General features: G+C 43.9%; 1 protein-coding gene across 1 annotated transcript in view; it reads right to left on the reverse strand.

The window, feature by feature from the left end:
* The window catches only part of RYK (receptor like tyrosine kinase), a 62,555-nt gene that overhangs the window by 10,848 nt on the left and 31,795 nt on the right, over positions 1-19,912 (reverse strand). Inside the window, 3 exon segments of the mRNA XM_066326143.1 lie at positions 11,952-12,038; positions 14,431-14,556; positions 17,298-17,398. Of these exon segments, the coding sequence (XP_066182240.1) occupies positions 11,952-12,038; positions 14,431-14,556; positions 17,298-17,398 (314 nt within the window).

Below are 19,912 nucleotides of genomic sequence, written 5' to 3' on the forward strand. Positions count from 1 at the left end.
TGTGTTTGGGGCTTTTTTCACCCTTTGGTGGCAAGAACCTTCAGGGAAGCTTAAGGAGATGTCAATGAGAGCTCTCCTAATCCCACCCTCCTCACACCTGGGAGCATTTTCTGTGTCTCCCTCGTGCTAGGACTAGTTCTGGCAGGGATCTGGCACAGGAGAGCCTAGCACAGCCCAAGGAGCTCTCCTTGTTGCACTAGGGGGAATTTGCATGTTGTGGATGAGTCAAGAGAAGGTTTTACTGCCCTGGGAGGAAGAACAGGCAAGAAATTCTCTGCTCTTCTCCCTGCTCCAAGGTCTGATCCTGCTCCCTGTACATCCCTGACACCCTTTTCCTCAATCTGAGGCCTGCAAAAGAAAACAAGACTCTGGCTGAATGAAGAGTGATGGGAGCACTTTGGAGAACCTCAGAAGTGCCATTAAATTAGTGACAATTATGGCTGTGGTATATTATGGGATGCCAGTGCTTTTGGGCCCATCACTTCAAGGATATTAAGGGGCTGGAAGAATGTGTCCAAGGAAGGGAATGTGGCTGGGGAAGGGGCTGGAGCACCAGGAGCAGCTGAGGGAGCTGGGAAAGGGGCTCATCCTGGAGAAAAGGAGGCTCAGGGGGAACCTTCTGGCTCTGCACAGCTCCATGACAGGAGGGGACAGCCAGGGGGGTCAGGCTCTGCTCCCAGGGAACAGGATGAGAGGAAACAGCCTCGAATTGCGCCAGGGGAGGTTTAAGCTGGATATTGGGTAATATTTATTAACAGAGAGGATGGTCAGAAAATGGAACAGGCTGCCCTGGGGCAGTGGTTGAGGGTTTAAATCTGGAGGGATTCAAATCTGTGTGGATGTGGCACTTCAGGACATGGGTCAGTGGTAACCTTGACAGCACTGGGGGAATGGTTGGGCTTGATGGTCTTGGAGAGTTTTTCCAACACAAACAAATCTATTATTCCATTCTATTTGATAACAAGTCTGTATGTGGGGATGGTATGAACAAGTTCTTGCAGTCCAGAGAGACTGAAGCCATGGCCAGCTGAAGTCTCTGGTCTGCTCTCCAACAAAAGCATGAGAATGAGAAGGTCTTTCTCATGTGGGCTGGACACTTGATGAATTTGATTATGTACAAGACAGATGCAAAAGGATTGGAAAGAGGAAAGAAAAACCAAGATCCTACATTAAAACAGTTACATAGCCTCGAATGACTGAATCAGGCAGTTCTAAAAGCCAGCATTAAAAATGGAGGCTGGAAAAGCAGATTCTGGGAAGTCAGGAGTAGGTTCCTGTACAGACCTTCAGGTGTAGAAGCAGTAATTAATTACAGGGCCCAAAGATCTCAACCTCTTCACCCAGCACACAAAGAAGGGAAGAAAGAGATTCTTGGGTGTGAGTTTAAGCTGATTAACTCCTCGCACACTCTCTGGCCCTGTGCTTGCTCAACTGGTTTGCTTTTAATTATAAGAGCCATCAAGCAATAATTTGAAGCTTTAAAACAGAGACTGTGTAAGAGTGGATTTAGAATCTACAGAACGAGTCAGGCTGGTTCAGACAATGCACCCATTCATCTCCCCATGGTGACTCTTCTGCCGATGCCTTTCCCTTTCCAGCACTCAGGGAAGTTTCCAGCAGGTCACTGTGACATTCTGTTGTTTTCTCTCCACATTATAGTGGTTGAGCACCCAAAAGGACGATTGACTCCCAGGCAAGTATATACAGAAACTGAAATCTTATCTTGTGAAACAGTCCCACCATCCATATTGTGTTTGCTTATCAATATTATTTCCTTGTTTTCTACATGGAAAAAAACTTACCCAACATCAACAAATTCAAAAGACTCAGAACAAACAATAGTGTTCAACGCTAATCCTCCCCTAGTTGAGATGAGTGCCAATTTAGAAGCACCACAGGATTTGATTATTGTGAGTTTGTACTAGAAATCATTCAAAACACATTATTAATCACCACTTCTTGGAGTGATTCCTGCCAAAAGGGGGAAAAGAACACCAAAATACTGCTACTGCAACAGTCTCCACTCCAATCAGGCTTCCTATTAAGGGAATTTTCATCAGTTACAAAGGAAAAAGTTCAGTTAAACAAACTTTGTCACATTTAGTAGACTATAACCACTTTTGAACAACCAACACACAAATATTCATAGACCAGGATGAAGGTGATTTTCGCAATATTACATTTTTTGTTGTGAGGGCCTGGTAAATCTGACCATCCTGTACTGAAAACGCTTAAAACCAAACTAGCAAACCCATCATTTCTAGTTTTGATAAGAGACAGAGTCCCAGAGCCAAGCCAGTGACAGCTGTGCCACAGCAATCCCACCTTGCTGAGACTTTTTCCAAGGACATACTGAGATGAATCCTACAGATTTCATCTTCCTGCCTGGGCCAATATATAATCCCACATTCCTCAAACTGTGTCAAGCCCTGAGTGCTACATGCACTTTGTTTTCTTCTCAGAGCTGTTTGTGCAGCCACTCAAACAAAACAGGGGAAGGATCCTATCAAACTCACAGGATGCCCTGTGGGTTTTGTGGCTCCTTTTGAGCTTTTGTGGCTCCTTTTGTCTGCCCCAGATCCGTGAAGATGTCAAGTGTGAGCACAGCCACACACACAGCTGCAGAGGGGAGAGGGGGGGGAACCCTCCCACAGAGCCAGAAACCTCTGACATTTTAACAGCTACTTGGAGACACAACTGAGGAGGTCACAGTCTCCTATTTATTAAATTTGGGCACCAAGAACAGCCCTGAATTTAAGTTGAGCACTCCAGGGCAAGGCAACAAGGGCTCGTTGCAAAACTTCCTCAAAGCCCTGAGAAAAGCTAAACTGAGGTATTACCATTATTTGTGCTTAAGAACGTGTCAGTGCTCAGCCAGGAATGGAGTTGCAGTTGGATAGTTATGAGCCGCCAGGTTTCTACGAGGTGATCATGCACCAATAGCTGAGAAACCAAAGAACAGCAGCTTCAGGTGAGTTCAGAGGAAGATTTAACCTCCAGAAATATTCCAAATACTCTGTTAGGATCAAAAAGGTCCAACTTTCAGAAGGTGCTTAAAACTTCTGAGATAGATGTAAGCGCATTCCAGAAAGGAAGATGCTCTCCAAGCCCAGGTTTTACCCAAAAGCCAGGCTGTGAAAGGCTGCCCTGAGGCCCAGGACAAGAACAAGGCAGGATTCCAAGCCCTGATGGAGCTGCAGGTTTATCTCCTGATATCACAGGATTTGTATGCAGCCAGGCACAATGTGGGGCTTGGTACTGTTGATTTTACAGAAGAGGTTGACCCCTCTGTGCTGGGATGGGCTGGGGCCTTGCCTAGTTCATGGGCAGAAAAACCACCTATTCCATTTTTACCAGCTTCTTAAAATCCAGGTGCAAAAACGTATTTAAAAATCTGTGTTCATTATCACTCTTCGATTGCATGAATCATCACATGAAAAGATCTTGGGGAAGTTCTGTGATGATACCAAATAAGAGGAGATTTCCTGCTCTGAAACCAGGCACTCATCAGCTGCAGGGCACCAGGCTCTGTTTCACCAGGAAAACTCACTCCACACCCCAAAGGATGTAACAGAGATGAAAAGCAGCTATTACCTGGATATTGCAGTGTGGAGCTGATTAGCTGGATGTTTTCAGGAGTCACCTTTTAACTCAGACCTCCCAGAGTCACAAAATAGCAAAGTACAGCTTAAGTAGGATCACAGAATCCTTTAGGTTAGAAAAGCCCTCCAAGATCATCAACTCCAGTCGTTCCTCCAATGCTGCCAAAGCCACTCCTAATCCATGTCTCCAAGTGCCACACCCCTCCAGGGATGGGGACTCCACCACTGCCCTGGGCAGATGTGCCAGGGCTGGGCAGCCCTTTCTGGGAAGAAATTTTCCCTGATATCCAACCTAAACTTCCCCTGGGGAAATGTGAGGCAATTTCTTCTTGTCCTGTCCCTTGTTCCCTGGGAGCACAGACTGACACCCACCCTACCACAACCCCCTCTCAGGCAGCATCATGATTTTAAAGACTTCTGATTGTAGAATGGTCACTGAAATTTGTTTCTTCAGAAGACAAAGCAGAACCTGAAAATCCATGTAACCGCAGGTTTCAAAATTGAACTGAGTCGTATTTGAACCTTCTCACAGCCTGCTACAGGCAGTAACAGCAGAATCTCTCAGCACTCCTGTCAGAAGCAGCTCTGCAAATGCTACAGCCAGGAGCTTCAAGGCTTCTGATGAATGTTTCCAACAGCAATATTTAAGAAGATGTTTCACCTGCATTTTTTCTCATCTTTGGACCATTTGTAATGGCTTGTTCCCTCTATGAACTTCCTCCTGTTTCACATTGCAAGGTAATACTCCCCCACATCACAACACTTACACAGCCCATTTTCTACACACCTGCCTGTTTTCCCAAATTTCTATTACCCTTATTATTTTCAGCCTTGCGAGCTTGACAAACATCCCATGACAAAGCACACAAGTAAAGGGTGACAGGCACACAGGCAGCACAGTGGTCACAGAGTGTGGCAACAGGAATTGAGAGTGCCAGACTAGAGCACTCCAGGTGATAAATGCTCCCAGTATCAACACATCCTTGTTAATTACTGCTGCTTCTGCATGGCAATTAATTAGGTAAAATTGCTCCGAAGGCAGAATTCCACCCCAGTTCAAAGAGAATGCATGCCTGAGTACTGCTTTAACCCTTCTACACAGGTCTTTGGAAGAGATTCAATGCCTGTGCTCACATCTGTTGCACGGGACATTTTTAATGCTCCTAGCAGATAACTTTCCTTCACCAGAAGGTTGCTAAAGGAATGCAAGAAGTCATGATCCAACCTGCTTTTTCAAAGGCAGAAAGGAAAGTACATATAAAAACATTTCAGCTTTAAAATGTTGAGGCTCCAGGAGTCAGACATGGCCAAGTGGAGCATCTGATGCTTCCTCCTGCCATGGACTGAACACAGCACCCTGTGCTCCTGTTTGCAGCTCAGAGCTGCAGGAGGTGTTCAGGTCATCAACTCCAAAAATCAACATCCCCCTATTTTCCAAGGCAGCCCTGCATCCTACAGAATTCCAGTCTCCTGGCAAGTTAAGGCATGCACACCAAACCACGGGAGGAGGAGATTACAGCAGGGGACACCACACTTAGTCCTGATAAATTTTCCAGAGAGCAAGATTTATCTTCCAGTCCTGCTATCCAGACATCAAGTATCAACCACAAGTGTTTATTTTGCAAAGCAAGGCAGCTCACACTGACAAATCCAAGCCTAATTTTAATAAATCCTGGGATTGAGTCAACATGACACTGCTAAAATAGGGAATGTGAGTCTGGTTATCCTACATTACAAATGCACATGCAGTTTTAAACCACAGGAAAGGGCAGAGAAAACCAGGATTTGAGGATAGTCTTTAATTCCCTGTGTAACAGTAACACCAGAAGCCAAGAAACAGCAGTAAAGAGGAAGAAGTAAAAGGCCTTTTGCTCAATAATCCATTTAACTCAAAATGAACCCAAAGTGTCAAGTACAAAGTGAAACTGAGAAAGAGAGACATGACCGATGCCATGCTCCAAAGGTCAAGGGGCAGCACATAATAAAACTGATGCACAAGTAGAGATTTTAACTGTATGTAAATTAAAGTGTCCTGCAGGTGAATATTTTTTAGCATGTGGAATAATAAAACTTTAAATGATGTAGCACAATACTCTGGAAATCATCCCCTCAGTATTTTCTGAAGCATACTGTACTGCTTTAGGTGTCTCAGGGTATTTTCCTAAAGAACTAAGATTAAATGAAAAATCGAGTGCATTTTTAGGTTGATATTCAGAAATTTGCTAATTATCTCTAATTCTTTAAGTTCACATATCTTCCTTTATAAAAACACTCAAGAATTTAGCTCAGATGAGCAGTAGCTCTTGGTTTTTTGTTTGTTTGGGGCTGTTTTTTTGTTTGTTGTTTGGGGTTTTTTTGTTTGTTCTTTTTTTGGGTTTTTTTTGGGGGGGGGGTTGTGGGTTTTTTTGTTGGTGGTGGTGTTTTTTTTTTTTATTGTTGTTGTTGTTTTGTTTGTTTGTTTTTTGTAATTTATTTTCTTTTGCATAAGCTATAATCTTCAGAAACAGGATCCTGCACTCTCATTTTGGGAGGTTAAATACTTCAAACAATTAATTCAAATACTAAATGTTTTAGGTAAGAACTTAAACTTAGAACTATTTCCACAAGGCTGTGCTTCTAAGAATTAATTGCCCAGAGTAGCAAATTTCATCAGTTTAAACATGACCCCTTGAGAACAATGATGGATGCTCCAAGCTCTGGTATCTGTTGAGTGTAAACAGAAACCTTCACCTTGGTTAACACAGAGCTGCTTGTCCACACTTAAACCCCCTAAATGTGCCCATTGCTTTCTTCTGCTTGGCAGAATTCTCAGGATTTTTATTCCTACACTTCTCAACTGCATGAAGTCCTAAAGGGTCACCAATCTTGCAATCATGGAATTGTTTGGGCTGGAAGGGACCTTAAAGCTCATCCTGCTCCACCTCCTGCCATGGCCAGGGACACCTTCCACTAGACCACAATGCTCCAAGCCCTGTCCAACCTGGCCTGAACACTTCCAGGGATGGGGCATCTCCTCTTAACTAGACTAGCAATAAATTTAAAAGATCTAAATAGTAAAACATCAGAGATAGCCAAGAATGCTGAAAGTCTTTCAGTGACCTAAGATGACAGAACTCAAAGCTTTGTTAAAAGTTGGTAGAACAATAAAGTTTAAGGAGGTGACCTTTGTCAACATTGATTTTATTCCTAGTGCTTTCCATGGGTGGTTTGTTTCCAAGCACTCTTTCCTTGTACCTCAGAAAAATGTTAAGTGGTTAGAACGTGAAATGGGAGCAGCGAGGTTATCTTGAACTGCACGCTGGGTTGTTTTTACCAAAACTGTACCTTGGCCAGAACATCTCAAATGAGTCAGGACTCTGCACTGCTCACCCTCACTTCATATGTTCCTGGAATAACACAATTGCATTTGTTTTACTAAGAATTTTCTCCTTGACAGGAAAAGCACCATTAAACAATGTGTACTTTAAATCAAAGGTGAAACCTGTGTGTTTTCTTCCTCCTCTGACATTAGATGATTTAAAAGAAAAGGCTGAAGGGATCTGTTAAACCCTGTCAAGAGATGCAATGCCAGCTTGGAGAAAATGCTACCAGAGACACTTTCAAAACTGAGAGGGATTTGAAACCTCTGATTGGAAAGTGAAGCATTCCATCCCCATAACACAATTTTTCTGTAAAACAAAAAACACAACAAAGAAAGCATACGCCAGCTATGTCTCTCATCTTTCTAACAAAGAACTTATTCAGGATATGTTGATCCAAAGATTCCAAAATCCCAAATATTCTAGATAACATATCCTTTCTTGCTGGCAATGACACACATTCTCAATCTTCATCAGTGTCTGTTTGAAGACAGAACAAAGGCGAATTTTCCACTGAAATGTGTTAAGTGTGCAAGTAACTACGACTTTGAGCACCTTGCCTAGCAAATGAACACAGTGGAAGTGTAAAGTGCAAAGACAACACAACAACTGTATGGCCAACATGAAGGATGTAGGACAGTCTGAACAAGTCACACCTTTTCCCCAGAGCTTGGAATCTTTGTAGTCCAAAGTTATTAGAGTTCCAGAAAGCCAAGACAGATCCATTTTCCTTTTAAGCTCTCCTTGGCACAAGGCACTGCACATATGAGAAGGCTCTGGCACCCAGACACAGATGATACAACATTAAAAAACCTTATAAACTCATCTATTTCATGAACCTGCATGTAGAAATTTTGTCACTGCCATGGGCATATTACAACTTCCTCCCTGAAGTGAACTAAAGTTCCATGAAAGAAAAAACTCTTTTAACGATCTAGAGTGAAACCCAGGGATGAATCCTCCTTCAGCTGGTCATTATAAGAGATGTGGTGTTGGGGCTTCAAGAGAAGCGTCTCCAACTTTTACACCCCATCAATTCAAAGAACTACAGAACAAGTAATCACTGAATCACTTCAAAAGTGCTTCAATAACTTCATCAAGTGTAATAATGGAAGACCCCAAACTCTGTTGTGGATGAGAAACCAGTCAGATCATGCTGAACAGGAACACTCCAACCTATTCAACCTCTGCATTGATATTGCTTAATCAGGCTCAAACTTGCTGTTTGAGAGTCTCACCTAATAGTTCTACCCCAGCTTGAGACAAGAGGGAACAGAGAATATTCCAGGATAGACTCCTCCACCTCTCCGGCAGGTCCAGGCTCTCTCAGTTTTCATGTATTACTGACTCCTTTAAGAGCAGATCACTTCAGAAGGGGAAAAAGCACAAAACTCAGAGAAATCCTGTTTTCACTGAGCACGCTCCTGGTTTATAGCAATGCTCTGCATCTCACTGGAGCTCTGGAAAACATTAGGGAAGGAAAGTGGGGAGGGCTGCTGCAGTTACTGCAGTCAACTACCCCTGCTTTTGATCCTTTGGGGGCAACAATGAACCATGGGGGAAGAATACAGGGAAGAGACAAACTGACAAGGCTGCACTCACTCTCCCTCCAGAGCAGAAAATACCCACAGATGTAACCATCACCTGATGAGCACAACAGCCACAACATTCCCTTTCCCAGCGCAGGAGATGGGAAAACTGACAGCACATTCCCTCTTGTCCACATTATTGGAAATAACCCCTCTTGAAAGGGTATGGCTGCTGTAATACACTGATAGCTGAAGGAGAGACACATGAAAAGAGATCCATTGTGACAGGCACTTAGGGCATGACTTTTCTTCATGGATTTTCATTCAGAAACCACTCCTTGAAGAGCACAACATTGACACTCGCCCAAATGGCACAGAATTCTTCTCCTAACAGCCAACAAACTCAAGCTCATGGCCTATCCATAATACTTGCTGGGCTGAGGAGGTTCAGCCTGGAGAAGAAAATTTTCCAAGAACATCTTTGTGGATTGTACAAAAGACTGAGACAGACTTTTCATCATGGCTTGCGGGGACAGGACAAGGGGCAACAGTTTTAAACAGGAAAAGGGTAGATTTACATTGGACTTAAGGAAGACAATTGTTTAAAATGTATTTATTGACTCTTCCCTGTGAGGTCAGACACTGGCACAGGGTGCCCAGAGAAGCTGTGGCTGCCTCCTCCTTGAAGTGTCCCAGGCCAGGTTGAACAGGGCTTGGAGCAGTCTGGGACAGTGGAAGGTGTCTCTGCCCACGAGAGGGGTGGGAGTGGATGGGCTTTAAGGACCCTTCCAACCCAAACCATTCTGGGATTCTAGGATTCTCTTGAAATTCCAGGTTTAAAGCCATAACAACTACCCTAACATCAAAACAGTGTCTTCAGTTTCTCAAGCTCCGATCCTGGTGAGAAAAAAAGAGGTGTTTTTGCTCTCAAGGAGGTTATTCTTCCTCATGCAACCTACTAAAAGAACCTCGGTTCACATTTTCCAAAGATCTGGGATACTCCACCCCCTCCCCATTGTTTCCTGCCATTTGGGGCACCACTGGACTTCATTTTATCACTTTCAGAGTGCACCTCTGGGTAAAACAAGACAGTTTTGGAGCAGCTCATACTTTTGTGAAGGGATAACTTAACTCCACACACAAAGCCTTTATTTCTTGTCTATTTTCCGTGACCCTCAGGCTTTATTGCCTTCAGCAAAGAGATACTTAAGCCAGTTTAATTGTTCTCATACCCATCAAGCTTTTATGGTCCTGCCCTGCTCCTGTTCATGCCAGAACAGCAGTGTGTGTGTGGCCACAGAATGACTGAGATCAAGGAAAAACTCCTCTTACAAGAGAACTTTTGCGAGTTTTTTTCTTCCAACCAGATCAAATTCCCAACTTATTACATGTCCCAGCTGCACATGCAGCAATCACAGGCCAGGGTGTGAAAATGAAGATGTGTGATATCAGCACTGCAAGTGAGCTCCTGTGAGGAGAGGGGATGTTACAGGTTTTTTTTCCTTGCAAACTTCTGTTGCCTAAGCCCAAGTATCAGCAAAACCTACTGTACAGTTTTTACATACAGATCCTTTTTAATGCTGGGGAGCTCTCTACAGTGATCCTATGAATGCCATCACTCCCTAAAGACCATACTCCGGTTCACTGCAGTGAAACCTGCTTCGCAAAGTGAAGAGCTTTTTTCCTGTAGGACACAACTGTGTCATAAACACATGCCACAGTTAAGGGTGAATTATAGATTTAGGAGTGCATTGGAAGTCCCATTTTGGGAAAGCAGTTTAATAAGAGGTCATGGGAGGCAGCTAAATTAAGATCAGTTTTGACAAATGTTGTTATGTTACTTAATCCAACGCTATAAAAAGTAGCTTGTATGCCAAAGGCTAAGTTTTTGAGAACTACATTAATAAGAGCCAAGAAAAAAAAAAAAAAAGAACTGTTTGGCAGGGAAAGGTAACAGAAGGAGGCAGAATTCAGAAAATGTTCCCAAAATCCTGGAAAGAAGAATATTTTTTGGTTTTTAAATATGAAAAGTCAGGCTAGGAGAGCTGGGGGTGTTCACCCTGAGAAGAGAAGGCTCCAGGAGGAACTTAGAGCCCCTTCCAACACCTAAAGGGGCTCCAAGAGAGCTGGAGGGACTTGGGACAAGGGATGGAGGGACAGGACAAGCTTTAAGCTGCCAGAGGGCAGGGTTAGATGGAACATTGGGAAGAAATTCTTCCCTGGGACAGTGGGGAGGCCCTGGCACAGGCTGCCCAGAGAAGCTGTGGCTGCCCCTGGATCCCTGGAAGTGTCCAGGGCCAGGTTGGACATCGGAGCAATTTGGGCTAGTGGAAGGTGTCCCTGCCCATGCCAGGGGATGGAGCTTTGAGGTACCCCCCAACCCAAACCATTCCATGATTCATTCCATGATTCTATGTCATGTGAGAGAAAAGAACCCTACATAATAAATTAGATTGTGTCACGAACAGACCAAGGTGGCTGCTTCCTTTAAGCAACACATTTTTCTTAAAGTTGGCAGAGAATAAATGGGTAGCAGAAAGATCCAACAACAAAATTCAGCACCTTCACCATTTCCCAATCAGTATCTTCAAAATTTAATAGCCAGGGAAAAAAAAAAAAAAAAAAAAAAAGCAGAATGAGTTGAAATTCTTATAGACACTTATTTCTTTTGCAAGGAAGAATTAAAGATGTTGTCAAATGAAAAACCAAAGGCAATAAGGCACCCAACTGAAATGACAAAAATAAGTGGTAAAACAACCACTGTACTGGGAATTTGGCAAAACTCTACTGAGGGACCAGGCAACTTCCGATGATTGCAGAGGAAGGGACAGAGGTAGGATACACCTAACATTGGGATACATTTAGGATACTTGTAATATACACATAGGATACATGTGACAGACATGTAGATGAAAATGTTGCAAATGTCCTACACCAACTTTGTTCCTTAAGTCTTCCCATCCCCATTTCAATCACTCCAGCAAGGAATTTCCTGAACACAGGTGCTGTATCTGGATAAATACAGCTCTAAATGCCAATTCTCATGCTTCAGTTGCAAAGCTTAAGGAGGGCAGAAACTATGCCCTGTCTTTTGTACTGCCATGCATTTTATTTGCAAAAGATTTTTAAGGTGCATTTCAGGTGTTTTTCAACAATTTGCAGGGGACAAGGCTGTCACTGGGGAAGACAATGACATCCTGGGGAAAAAAATTTACTTAGAAGAATAATAAACAAAGTATTCAAGGGTGATGACTGAAGGCACTGGTGGAGAACACATGCATTTTTCTTCCATATAAGATTGCTGTTCTCTGTGGCTGAAAGAAGCATCCAAATTGCTTTTGCTTTTCATCATTTGCATACTTAGCAAAGAAAGGGGTTGTTATAAAGCCAAGTTTGGCATTCTCAGCCTGCAGCGCAATTCAAACACCTGCACACAAACCCGCTCTTTTAGGCAAACATACCTTTAACAGTTTTGACAAAAACTTGTTTCTCTTTACTGGGGTCTTTTTCTTCTATTAGAATTCCATGGAAAATGCGCCCAAACGTGCCTAGGAATAGAACATCCAATTAGTAATGTGTGTTTAAGGAACACTGATAACATTAGGAGTATCTTAAGCAAACAGTACCTTTCACAGCAGAAAGTGAGGCATGCCTGCAGTTAAAGGCTCTAAACCTATACAGTCACCTAGAGAGAAACCAACTGCTCTCCAGCATGAGGGGTATTCACAACTACAGGCATTAAATGCTGATGTTTTACATAAATAAAACTTAAGGAGACAAGCAGGAGAGTGAACTAGTGATAGTGTCAATGGCACATCAGTCAACTCCCTGCACTAAGAACTCCAGCTCCCTTTTCTCACTCATCCAGTCCGGAATTCTAAGCTGAGGCACTTCTCACAAGGACCAAGTTCCTTTAGAAATATTCACAAGGAAACAGCAATTCTGGCTGCCCAGCACACAGGGAACACTTTGAAATAGCCAGCATCACATTATTCACAAGTTTCACCTCATTTTGGGAATCTTTCAGACTCCAGCAATCTTTCCATTCACAGGATATTACTGATGCTACTGCAGGAGGAGGAGCTACTCTGAGGAGCTGGGCTGAGAACTGATAACACACAGAATTAATTGGGTTTTACTGCTCAGCTTGGCAACATTTTTTTGCATCAAGGTGTGCATCATCTCCACACAGCGTATTCCAGCATTACAGCCCCTACCCAGGGATTCCCCCTGCCTGACTGAGTTGAAAGATCCTTTATCGTATGAAATACAGGTCTTATTTGTTTCTAAATACCTTAAATAGGGGCAGTGCAACATTTCTGTCACCTACCCTGGGGCTGCAAGGAAACCCTGCATGACAGGGGTATTCAAACTGCAATCTCACTAAGCAGCAGCTGAACTTGGGAGACTCTCAGGCAACCAAAACACCATTAATTATTTAACAGCAACTAAAATCATCCAGTCTTGGTTCTTGAAGACTTCAAGAAAGTGCCTAAATACCTATTTTCAAAATGTTAAAGCAGGTGAAGCTATGGAAACTACATGAAGTTTATAACGAATCTGTGGCAAAGATCTGTAAAAAAGTCTCCCATGCATGCATTTACTTCATCCCCTTCTTCCCCTCTGAAGCTATTTTGTTCTTTTGTTCAACGACAGAGACTCAACACCACTACAATCCTGAACTAAAATTGGTCAGACCTTCTAAGTCCTCTGACATGTGGATGTAGCACCTGGGGACATGGGTGAAATTGGCAGTGCTGGGAGAGTGTTTGGACTCGATGACCTTAAAGGGCTCTTCTAACCTTAATGACTCTGCGATTAACTTTTGAAAGTTCTGACGCAAATTAACATCTGGAGACTAAGAAACAAGATCCCAGGATTAACTGGGTCCAAACTGCATTCAACAGCTCCTTATGCCTCATCTGGCAGAACAGGACAGCTCTGAAGTGTTGCTGGGGCACTGAGTCACCCCTCATTATGGATGATTCCCAACATCCTAGCTCCAGGCAGCCCAGAGGAACACGAAGCACATCCCACAAGGAAGGTTTTTGCAGAGCCCACACTGGAAGTGAGCATGGAGCAGCCTCCTCAGAGGTTCAAAGGCACACACTGAATGAGAATGGGAACATCCTCCACTGCTGCTGAGACTAACACAAAGCATTCTGCCTCTAAAGGATGATTATCTTCATTCTCCAGCTTAGGGAAATTTGATTTCCCAGGGAACAGAGACTCAAAATACCAGCAATAAAGGTGATTGACAAAGAAAACTAAATATTTAAGCCTATTTTTCAAGTTCAGTGTCAACATGAATTGATTCTTCTTGATTCTTGTGCATGATCACTTTCAAAGTGCACATTAAACAAAGAGTGAACAATTCATGATCTGGATGACCCCTGTGGGTCATTTCAACTCATGATATTCCACGAAAATAATCAGGTAATCTCTGATTCTTTTGTATCAGGGCTGTAAATGTTGCATGTGCTGATTAGATTTCCAAATCAAAGTTATCAAACTGAGATGCAAAATTTGGACAACTGAAGTTCTTCTGGGCCGTGGGTTGGTTTTGCTTTGACTTTTATGTTGTAACGAGCATATCTCCTGCAGGAACTCCCAAAAGTGAGTTACCTTGGCATTGAGAGCCCTGACTGATTACCTCTCTCCTCAGCCACCCTTCATCTCAGGGAGCAGGTTATTAAGACAGACAAGCTGAATGATTTACTGAGCACGCCTGGTTGCTCCTCTAGCCTAATGAATTCTGGAAGCTACTTTCCCCACACCCCAAATGCAAACATAACTCATCATTCTTCCCCTCCACCAAAGCTATGAAGATTAAAAATGTCATCTGTGAATGATTTCAGAAAAACCTGTAAATACCTATATATTTGTATTGATATATCTACACCACATTGCAGGAATGAAGTGTCTGAGTGCTGTAAATACCTTCTTGGAGCACGTCTTTGAGGGTGATCCTCTCCCTGGAGATGGCTATGTCCTTCACTTTAGCTTTGGCCTCCATGAGAGTGACACTTTTCAGATCATTCTTCTCTATCCGTAATGTGGGATAACCTGAGGAGCCAGCAGAGCCAAACAATCCAACATAAATACCCTTGGAATGAGAACAGGCTTCACCTCTGACCGCCTATGGCTCCACACACAAGGGAGCAGCACCACCTTAAATATATTATATTTTAATTTTAAAAAGATGGTAATATTTAGTAACAAAAAAACCCAAGAATAATCATCTGCAGGGTAAGAAATCAAACATGTGCTCTCTGTAGTGTCATGCAAACAACTATCATTATTAACTCCTGGTGAAGGAAACTCCTGTACTGAAGGTGATCAACACTGCACTGCCCTCAGGAGGAGGAAATAGACTGTTGGAAAACTTGAAGCTGGGAAGATGCCTTATCCCAGCAGGACATTAACAAACTACAAGTGCCCTCTTCTGGCACTTCCAGACATCTGGATACACCAGTAGAGTCAGAAAGGCCAGAATATTTTTGTACATGTGTATGAATCATTAGAGGAAATCTTGAGAATTACTCTAATAATACCTTTTTTCAAAATTTAAATGTTACTGAAAACAAAATCATGCAACTGTGGAATGACCAAGAATGTCAATCCTGTTTTTTAACACACATCCAACCTTTTCTCTTCTTCTCCTAGTTTTCACCACTTCCAATGCTACTGGGGCTATCCCAAAGCAGGTAAGAGACCCAGTGAAGCAAGGGCTGCCCCCAGCAAACAGGTGCCACTCAGGCACAGTGGCCACCACACTGGGCAGGGTGAGGAGGGTGGAACCATCACCCCGGACTTGGTCATCTGCCCTTGGCCAGAGGATTCTGAGGGACAACACTCCAGCAGCTGGAACTCAGCCAAATTAACCTGAGTCACTTAGAAAGCCAAACAAAGAACCTGAGGCTGACTGGACATCAACAGCTCAACCTGAGCTAGGACAAGACACTGAGGGGCTGGAACATGTCCAGAGAAGGGAACAGAGCTGGGGAAGGGCAGGAGCACCAGGAATGGCTGAGGGAGCTGGGAAAGGGGCTCAGCCTAGAGAAAAGAAAGCTCAGGGCGAAACCTTGTGGCTCTGCACAACTCCCTGACAGGAGGGGACAGCCGGGGGTGTTGGCCTCTGCTCCACGGAACAGGGACAGGACGAGAGGAAAGAGTCTCAAATTGCACCAGGGGAAATTTAGATTGGGCATGAGGAAAAATTCCATTCCCAAAGTGTTGTTCAGCCCTAGCACAGCGGCCCACTTGATTGAGTTCCCACCCTGGAGGGAGTAAAAAGCTGTGGGGCACCTGGGGACATGGGTGGCCTTGGCAGTGCTGAGGGAACAGTTGAACTTGATGACCTGGGAGGGCTTTTCCAACCTAAACGATTCTGTCATTCTAAGAGACAGAATATAAAAAGACTGGGGAGGGACTCAGGTGACAAGAGGGAAACCAGCTCTAGAATAATTTGCAGATAAGGTCTCTTCCAAACTCTGTGAAAAGGAATTTTTTTAACATTCCATATATTAAATTCTTAAAAGCCTGTTTTTAAATTAATGCTTATACCAAATGCATTTTGAAGGCAGCTCTTTGCAAGAGAAAGATGAATTCAGATGACAAATAAGATTTTTTTTTTCTTTTTTTTTTAGGGAGATACAGTAGAATTTAGAAGCGAGCCAAGTCTCTCCCAGAGGTGCAGCTCAACCTCAGGTAAACACCTGCTTCCACACATGGGGAGGAAAAAAAGAGAGCACTGGAGGGCTGAGAGTAATGGTGACCTTTCTGCTGTGCTCCCTCATGATCTGACAGTCATTACCAGCAAGTGCCATCAGAGGACAACGGGATAGACTTTTGGGTCTTACTAGTAGTTGCTTTAAAAAAACCCCATGTGTGTCCCTATGCTGTCCACCTTCCCTCCAGCTGGAACAGTCCCTTCCCTGGAGCAGTGCTGGATGGGAGAGCCCTCTACCAGACAATAATTTGAAGAGTAAAAATTCCACAGGTAATAAATATGTTCATTAACTACGAAATTAACTCAGAACACAGCTGAGAGCACTTGGTCTGTTCAAACTGGAGGAAGACTGAGAGACCTGATCTGAGTCTGCAGCTCCTCCCAAGGGACAGCTCTGAGCTCTTCTCTCTGTGACCAGGGACAGGAGGACCCCAAGGAATGGCTAGAGCTGTGCCAGCAGAGTTTAGGTTGGATATCGGGAAAAGATCCAGAGGGTGCTCAGGCACTGGACAGACCCCCCCCAGGGAATGGGCACGGCCCCAGGGCTGCCAGAGCTCCAGCAGCATTTGGACAATGCTCTCAGGGATGCACAGGCTGGGATTGTTGGGGTGTCTGTGCAGGGCCAAGGGCTGGACTGGGTACGCCCTGAGGGTCCCTTCCAGTGGGACGTTCTGTGATTCTGTGGTATCAGTTACCAGCTCAGTATCTAAACTGCTGCCACCCCACATTTCCACTCACTGCTCTCTTCAGCTATTGCATGTCATTTCAAGCAAAGCTGTAAGCAACAGATGACAAGAATAACACAACTATCAGGATTCATGCACAAGGCATCGCCTGCTTTAGTAACTGATCCCAGGGCTGGATGGAACAACCCAAGGGATAAAGCCAGTCCCACGCTCATTTGACCATTCACACACCCCCAAACTCACTCCTGACTGTGGTGTGGCTGGATAAAACACGCATTGTGTGAATTCAAGAGGCAAAGTGACAGAGCCAAAGAATTAGCCATGTTCTTATCTTGCACCTGACCCCAAAGCAGCATGGCAGGAGGGTCTGTGCTTAGATTAACACTTACTGGTTACTGGTGTGGCGTTGTTGGGTGTGTCAGCTCGCAGGTACTGCGTTGTCTGCGTGGAGGGCTGCGACAGCCCCTGCGAGCTGCTGCTGTCACTGATGCTGTGGGGAAACAAAAATGCAGATCAACATCACTGCTTGCCACTCCAACACATTCCAAATTAACTTGCTGAGGTCAAAACCAGGAGAATTTCCAGGCAAGACTTTAAAAGAGCAGAGTTTTTGAAGTCTCTCACAGATGAAAATGTATCTCAGGTAACTCAAAAATCTTGGCTCTAAGCATGAACAGCTTCCTCCTATTTGCTTTCCAGAATTTGCTCTATCTTCTAGTGCTTCTCCCCACTTTTGAATAATCAAAGTGACAAAACATTGCTTGCCAGAACCAGCCTGTCATACCAAGAAAAACTATTATACTCCAGGGAAGATTTGAACACATTTCTCTCATGCACTGATGTCCCACTCACACAAGGGCTCTATTTTACAGACCAAACTGCTCTACCCTACTTTGTCATTCCCCTCCCTAAGGGTACCTGTTGCCCCTAAAGGGTACCAGCACCACCTAAAATGTGCTTTTGGAGATGCTTTCTTTGGGTAGAAGGACCAGGGGTGCACAGAATATCCATGAAACACATAAACCACAGCCTAAAGCACAGCAAGCCAACTTCTGTCTTATTTTCATAGGCAAAACTCTACAAAAAGGGCTGTTGCATCTCTAATGGACCAAAACCCTGCTAGCAGGTCAGATGGTAGGGCCAGAAGCTTTTCTGATGTTCTCCCCCTCCAAACACACACAAGCATCCCCCCCCACTTGATCCAACTTCAAAGCTTCTCCACTGCTGACTGTATTGGGGGGACAAAGAGGAAACTTTGGGTTTGGGATACAACCTCTGCTTTGCCAAATAATCGACATTTAAGGTCTCTTGGGCTGCTGCTGAGCACTGACTAAGCAGTGCCAGCCATCCCTGTAGGACTGTCAGATATGGCTGGTGAGGCCCTCCAGGCCCACTGCTACTTTTGAAGCCAGGCTTCCTTTAAAAACCAAAAATCCAAGTCCACTCTTCCCCATTATACCAGTACCATGGATGCACCCGGTGAACTTTTTCTTTGGAACAGAATCTACTGAATTTCACAATACAAACTTACTCATTTATAGCTGGCCTCAATCTCTCCCTGGAACCTTTTTTTTTAGAGTTATTCCCACATTCCCTCTCTTCCAGGTGCAGGGTTCCAGCACAGCATTTAGCACGAGCCTAAAAGCCACAGATGCTGGTCTAGCTCCTCCCCTTTAAACTTCCTTCAGAGTTTTTGAATGAATACTCTTTGGTGCTGGCAACTTATTACTGCTTATTTGAACTTATTTGTTCCCACTATTGCATCCATGAGCTGCCTCAGTATGATCCACTCTGCAGCGAGCTCCCCAGGAAAGAGAGTCTTGGCATGGTCACCACATCAAACACCAAGGCACGACTTGCATTTCCTTTTCTTGCTCCAGCTAGAAACTCCTTTTGTAACCTGATCACCCATCAGCCCTGCAGATTCCTTTGGCTAGAGGCAAGTGTGAGGAAGGAATTATTCTTTTAATGCCTGTTGCAAGATTGAAAAAGTCCCTTTTGGGCTGGATTCATTCTGGTTTTTAGGTTTAACTCGCTTCCTGAGCTTCCTCACTTGCATATTCTGTCAGCTATTTGAACGATGCCTTCTTGCTTTAACGACTCCCATTATTCTGCTGTTAAGCCATGCCAGCTTGCCTCTGGCACCTTTGCTCTGAGGTTTGCAGCATTTCTGTGGACTTCCAATACAATGTTCCTAAAAAATTCATGTGCAGCCTGTAAATCCAGCTGCCTGGCTTGAGCTTCCAGTTAACAACCCTCCTCTATTTTAGTTAGTTGTGGCGGTTGAAATTAAGAGCACCAGTGGGTTTTTCAGGCTCTGTTGCTCCTGGGAGGTCGTTAACCCTAATGACATTGTGATATTCCACTCAGGAACCTTTTACAGAAACAGTCTGAGATTATTTTTCACAAGCAAATCAGAAGTTCTTCCTTCCCTCTGTGAGCTTGTTCAAAGCAAACCCCACAGCTCCTGATTTTCAGGCACATTTTGCTTCTGTTACACCTTTGCTCTGGCACTGCCTGAGCTTTTACACAGCAACACATCCACAGCTCTGCCAGGCCAGGCATTTCCAGGCTCAAAAAACAACTCATCACATGATGCTTGAAGAGCTAAACCCAGGAGGTGCACAAACTTCATAAAATCACACAATGGTTTGGGTTGGAAGGGACCTTGAAGATTATTTCATTCTATGGACAGAGAAAGCCCCTGAATTTATCAGAGTTTATCAGTAGTATATATGGTGATTCAGAGCAAATTACTAACACCCACAAACCATAGAGTGCTAACAGCAGATGGATTTTTAGCTTTATCCCCACAGAAAGTCAGTTGTTTTTAAGGTTTTCTACATTGTGTCTCCACAGAAATCCAGTGCAACGGAGTACATGGAAGGGTATCTGATCACACTGCTGGGCTGGACATCTCAAAACCTCACAGATGACACTATCCCACACTTTCATGTTTTTCCTTTCTGAATTAAAGCAAGCTGCTCATCCTTTAATACCTTCA

This window comes from Sylvia atricapilla, chromosome 10, assembly GCF_009819655.1.
Source record: "Sylvia atricapilla isolate bSylAtr1 chromosome 10, bSylAtr1.pri, whole genome shotgun sequence".
Lineage (NCBI taxonomy): Eukaryota > Metazoa > Chordata > Aves > Passeriformes > Sylviidae > Sylvia > Sylvia atricapilla.